The sequence below is a fragment of the Lytechinus variegatus genome, chromosome 15 (assembly GCF_018143015.1).
Source record: "Lytechinus variegatus isolate NC3 chromosome 15, Lvar_3.0, whole genome shotgun sequence".
Lineage (NCBI taxonomy): Eukaryota > Metazoa > Echinodermata > Echinoidea > Temnopleuroida > Toxopneustidae > Lytechinus > Lytechinus variegatus.
Window position 1 is genome coordinate 11,939,956 of NC_054754.1, and position 6,000 is coordinate 11,945,955.

The following is a 6,000-nucleotide window of genomic DNA, read 5'->3' on the forward strand; positions in this document are numbered from 1 at the left end:
ATTCCAAAGATTTGCCAGGAGCATAATAGAATTTCCCAAGTTTTGTTTTTATACAAAGGATAGTCAGACTGTGTACTTTGTTGTGATAAGGAGATGTTTAGTTCCTATCAATAATAATGGAGTTACAGCTCTAAGTGTGAGTCAAGGTGTCTCCAAATGTAACGTGAGTAACCGTGGAATAGCCCAAATCAACTTTTTTTCTGGGGTGGACTTGACCTTTAAATGCTGAAATAATAGACATATTTCCATCCCCTGCAGTTATTCTCTGTAGCAAATGACACTGAAATTGCACTTGCCCGCATCGCAGATGAATGTTTAAAGAGGAACAGGAACATAGTGGCAATCACATGACTACGTAATGTCACAGGCAACACTGGTTCAAGCTTTCTCCTTTCTTCTATTTCCGTGGTATTACCCAAGGATCATGTAAGTGTGAATATAATTGATGCAGAAATAAAGAAATGAGAGCAAGTTGAACAGAAACTTTTTGTAACAGGGCTAAAAGACCAACAGGAAAAGTGATCACTAGGTCTCTGCCAAACTTTGTTCAGGCAAGACAATAATAAGAAATAAAATTAAAGCAAGTTAAACATCAGTTTGAGTCTAAACACTCACACCATATATACACAACCATCAACTTTAATATTCGCTTTTCAGGGAGAATCTATTGAGGAACTAGGGAGATATTTCTCAATAACATATAATCAAATGGACAAAATCAATGTATGGATCAGGGATATAATGAAAATCTGCAGCTTTCACTCTAAAATCAGTGAATTTGAAGGGAGTCTCCCAGGCAATGAGTGAGACTTGGCACCAGGAAACAATTTACTACTGTGTAAAGCTAGTCACAGAAATAAGATCCTGAGCATTTTATTTCCTGGAGATAATTTGGTTTCCAACTTAAATAGTTTGTGGCCTGTTTCTGTTTCATAAAGAGTTAAAACTATCGCCATTATGGCAACTGCCAATCACAATCCAGGGTCCCGTTTCATAAAGGACTTGCAACTGTTGTAACTTTGTCATTATGGCAACTGCCATGGTAACCTTGATTCTGATTGGCTGCTGAGCCCTGTTACCATGGTAGTTGCCATTATGGCAAAGTTACAACAGTTGCAAGTCCTTTATGAAACGGGACCCAGGTTTCTATGCTATGAGAATCGCAACATTTACAAAGTTTCTGTCTCCACGGAATGAGCCACAAGACTAGAATCTCTGATTGAGTGCATAGTTAATAGTAACATATAATGAGCCATTAACTTGTGGCATGACTGTCTTTTTTCAGATGCTACATGATTGTAAAAACTAGAATGAAAGCAGAGAGTTTCAGAGCGGCACTCAGACTCACACAAGAGCAGCACGCTAGTGGCTTGCAGTCCACTACCCTGCCGGTGCAAACTCCAGAATGTTCAGAAGGAATTCATAGATAATATTTCATACGGACACCCTTTTAAAGAGCTTGTATTAAAGACTGATAAACTTTGGAGATATCAAGAGAGTTATGTACACATTGATGGAGGTTTTGTGATAATCATGAAGTGGAAAAAGCAAAACATGAACAGTTAAAGAAGAAGCAAGGTTGCATATTCCAGTAGGAAAAGACTTTTTCAATCTTCAAGAATAGTCCTTCTCCAAGTCATCTGACTATAAATTCTCAAGACTAAAGCCTTGACATATCACTTGTAAGGCATAACCCGAGTCTTTATCAAGTAACAGATTGATGGAGCCATGTGATGAAGAAGGGATCTTCCAATTTTCTTGGAACAGGTACTTTTGGACAGGACTGTTCAAACAGTTTTGATCTTTTTGATGTGATCTTGTGCAAATCACCAATTCACAAAGCAAACTAGTCCACTAATGGTATTAACTGACAGGAAATTTTGATTGCTGCACATAAAGCAAAGGAAGATATCGCACTCACATCAACTGGAAGACTTGAAGAGAATTTCCTTGATCACCGTAACTGATCACAATATTTAAATCCATGATGGCTAGTACACCCCTGTATACCCTTCTCTGTTTGGGAACTGCCTGTGTGCTATTCTTTCTATCTGGGGAATTGTCCGTGAATGACGTATCGGGAAGAAATGGATCGCCAAACTGGAGCTCGGTCTCTACTAGTGGGTGCCAACTTACCTTTACCAGCCGTGGTGTCAAAGCTAGCTGTAAAGAACTTAGCCTTCATTCTGTTCCTAAAGGTCTTCCATACAACACAATAGTGCTTGATCTCTCTGAAAACATGATTGAAACCCTCTCGAATAAATCTTTCACCTATCTTCCAGATATCATCAAACTTGAACTGCCATTCAATGACATGACTTTTATAGAAGATGGTACCTTTAAGCCTCTGGTTAATCTCACAGAATTAAATCTGGAAGGTAACTACATAAAGTCTTTACCAGAAGGTTTACTTCATTCAAATAAATTTCTCTCCATTTTCAAACTTGATTTTAACTATTTGAGTTCAGTCCCCACAGATGCTCTTCCATGGTCTAAAAATATGAAATCACTTGATTTGTCTAACAATCCTGGTATATCCTCCATAAAATCTCTTGACTTTGCACCTCTTCAGAATTGCTCACTCATAAAACTTGACTTAAGTAATTGTGGCTTATATAATCTTTCAACAAATACTTTTGAAGCTTTAAAGAGCATTCATCATTTATTAATTCATAACCATTATATGCAGGAAATTCACATCTCTTCCTTTTTAGGAATCAATGAAATACATGTACTACAATTAACACTTGGCAATATAAAGAATATAGTTCCACTAAACCAATCTATTCACCATCCTCATCATTCTCCAAAAATACATTTGATAAATCTCGATTCGAATTATCTGATCTCCTTCCAAGATTTTGTGTTTTGGGGATTAAATCAAACAAATATTCTACAACTGGGATATAATTTCATTTCTACTTTATCGAACTATACGTTTTGTGGACTAGACCAGCTGATTGAAATAGATTTATCAGATAATAATTTAATATATTTACCTGAAGGCATGTTCTTCTGTAATAAAGTCTTACAAAAATTAAGACTTAATCGCAATAAGATACAAAGCTGGTCTGGAAGTACAATTTCTAATCTATGCTCTTTGAATCACTTAAACCTATCTGGTAACAAAATATACAATATTGATAATGGTACCCAAACACTTCCCTCACTGGAATATCTAGATCTTTCTTTCAACAAAATTTTACATTTACACATTTTTTTCCTACAAATTTATACTAATCTCAAAATACTGCGCATGTCCAACAATGGTTTGATATGGATTTTTCCTAATACCTTATCAGGACTAACCAACCTAAAAGAGCTCTACCTCACCAATGAACACTTGATCCAATATACCAAACCTTTCCAAGACATGAGTAATCTTCGCATATTGGACTTATCATCTGCAATACAGGACATGACTTCTGATGCCACGCTGTTTACAAATTTAACATCTCTTAAGAGACTGTTTTTATGTAAAAACAACTTACAGAGCAGACATTTATTTGACACTTTGACTTCTCGATCCCTATTTACAAATCTTGAAACTTTGTTGACACTGGACTTGAGAGAGAATGACCTGGATATGTTAGCACCAGGAACTTTCAACCCCCTCAAAAAACTTGAGATACTGCTGCTTTCTCAGTCATCAGTAAAAGTGTTGTTTACTGGTGTTTTTGAAGGTTTGACTTCTCTTAAAGCATTGGATCTCAGTGACAATTATATCTCATCAATTTCTGATGATGTATTTCCAATACAATCTCAGCTTAGTGTTTTGAACATGAGCAATAACAATCTTGGAATTATTTCCATGACCCTATTCAATATAAACCCAGATTTTCAAAGTCTTTACATTCAACAAAACAAAATAACTACAATAAAACGAGGGACAATATTTCCCAAGAATTTCACAATAGATGCCTCAAGAAATCCTTTAGGCTGCACTTGTGACTTGCGTTGGTTTGTGAAGTGGCTACGCCTCAGCAACGTTGAAGTCATCCATCCAAATGATACACTTTGCTCACAATCTTCCATCAAAGACATGGTAGAATCACCAATCCTGTCATTCAATCCAGATAAATACTGTGGCATCAACATCCTTCTTATCACAAGTGTGTCTTTGACAGGTATTCTGGTTGTAGCACTTTCTTTGTTGGCATACTGGAAGCAATGGTGGTTCAACTACAAGGCGTTCCTTCTTCGACTTGCCATTTGCGGCTACAAGGAGGTGGTCCAGGACTTTAAGGACCACGACTACGAGTACCAGCTCAATTTAATGTTCCAAGAGGAAGACCAGGAATGGGTGGATGACATCATGAAGCCAGTTCTTCAGGAAAGGTTTCCTCATCTGGAGAGAGTGGTCTTTGGTGACAACGACCTCCACCTTGGAATGTTCTACATAAACGCTCTCCATTATGCTGTTGAGAACAGCTTCAAGACTGTTCTCTTGTTAAGCAACAACTCTGTACGTGAAGCCTGGTTTATTACCAAGGTACGTATAGCCCTAGAGGAACTCAACGACAGCAGACTGGACAAGGTCATACTGTTTTTCCTTGAGGATATTGACGATGATGATCTCCCATACCTGGTTAGGTTGTTCCTGAGTAAGAACAAACCTTACATGCTGTGGACAGATGATGAGGATGGTCAAGAACTATTCTGGGCACAGTTTGAGAAAAGCATGAGGTCCAATAAGGAACTCAATAGTGTTATCCCTGTTTAATCACATGACCTGTCACATGTATCTCCTAAATGTTGGCCTACTTTAATATTTTTCACTGATGAATTAAATCACTGGTAACTGAATGATCATAAGGGTCTTTTCCGGACCCCATGGTCGCACATGACACAACTTTGATTTCGACTTGGCCCTGATCAAAGCGTATCCAAAGTCAACTCGGTCGTTCTTAGGACCCATTTAGAGATTGAAAGAGCCACAAATAGTGTCAAAATATCTGGTCTAAGGAGCCTAGAAAACTCCTTCAACCAATGCATTGAGGTGTTTCAGGGACAAATGAAATATGCATTTGACTTGAAGAGTATAAATTGAAAATGGAAAACAATTAATTTGTTGTTTCAGACTAAAATTAAATGTTAGCTTTCAGGCAAGACGGGTTGTAGATATCAAGCAGTAAAACATGGCTGAAAATAATACGTATATGACTCACTTTGAAGAGTTGTATGATTTGTTCTTTAGCACCAGTTCAATAATGAACAATTATTTGCTGTGCAAGAATTGCAGGAAATGCAAGTTTTTTTATGTACAGAGTATTAATGAGTAATTCAAATTGTAAATATGCTAGCAGCAGTGTTTATGATTCTCACGATAATAAATCAACATTGGGGTTGTAGCATGGTAGTCACATCACTGCAAACCTCTGAAATTTGGCAGTCGTTCACAACATGGTTATTTGTGTCGTTATCGCTTTATGTATATATCTACTGCAGATAATGTATTATTGTATTGATATTTATCATCATTGTATGTTACTATTAAAGTAGATTTGATCCAACGGCTTACCCAATGGGTGGGGCGTGCCATCTAAATTGTCATGCTACGTTGCACATGATTTTTAATAGAGACAAGTTATAACACCAATACACTATTCTAGTATTATGAATGTAAATCAATATCTAAGAAGAGCTGTGTTCATACCTGGGCCCTGTTGCATAAAACTTACTATTATGGTAACTACCATGGTTACAATGCTCAACAGCCAATCAAAATCAAGGATTCCATGAAAGATACCATTGGATGTCAAAGTTACTATAATGGTAGGTTTTATGCAATGGGGCCCTCGTGTGAACACAATTCGTCATAGTTATTGATAACACGTATAATTGTAAAAAGTATATTTATGTTATCTATATTTAAATGCTGTATATAGCTGTATATCTGTATAACCATACAAATATATGTTCATGAAAATCAAGGTTTGTGACCTTTGACCTTTTTCTCTAAATTTCTTCAGCTTTCCTTGGTTGTGAATATTAATAAAA

At 36.7% G+C, this 6,000-nt stretch overlaps 1 protein-coding gene across 1 annotated transcript; it reads left to right on the forward strand.

Annotated features, from left to right (window-relative positions):
- The first annotated feature begins 1,987 nt into the window (after positions 1–1,987).
- On the forward strand, positions 1,988–5,699 carry LOC121429024 (toll-like receptor 13). Its single transcript, XM_041625920.1, has 2 exons — positions 1,988–2,378; positions 2,952–5,699. The coding sequence occupies exons 1-2, from the start codon at positions 1,988–1,990 to the stop codon at positions 4,721–4,723; spliced, it is 2,163 nt and encodes a 720-aa protein (XP_041481854.1). The 3' UTR covers positions 4,724–5,699.
- Positions 5,700–6,000: the final 301 nt, after the last annotated feature.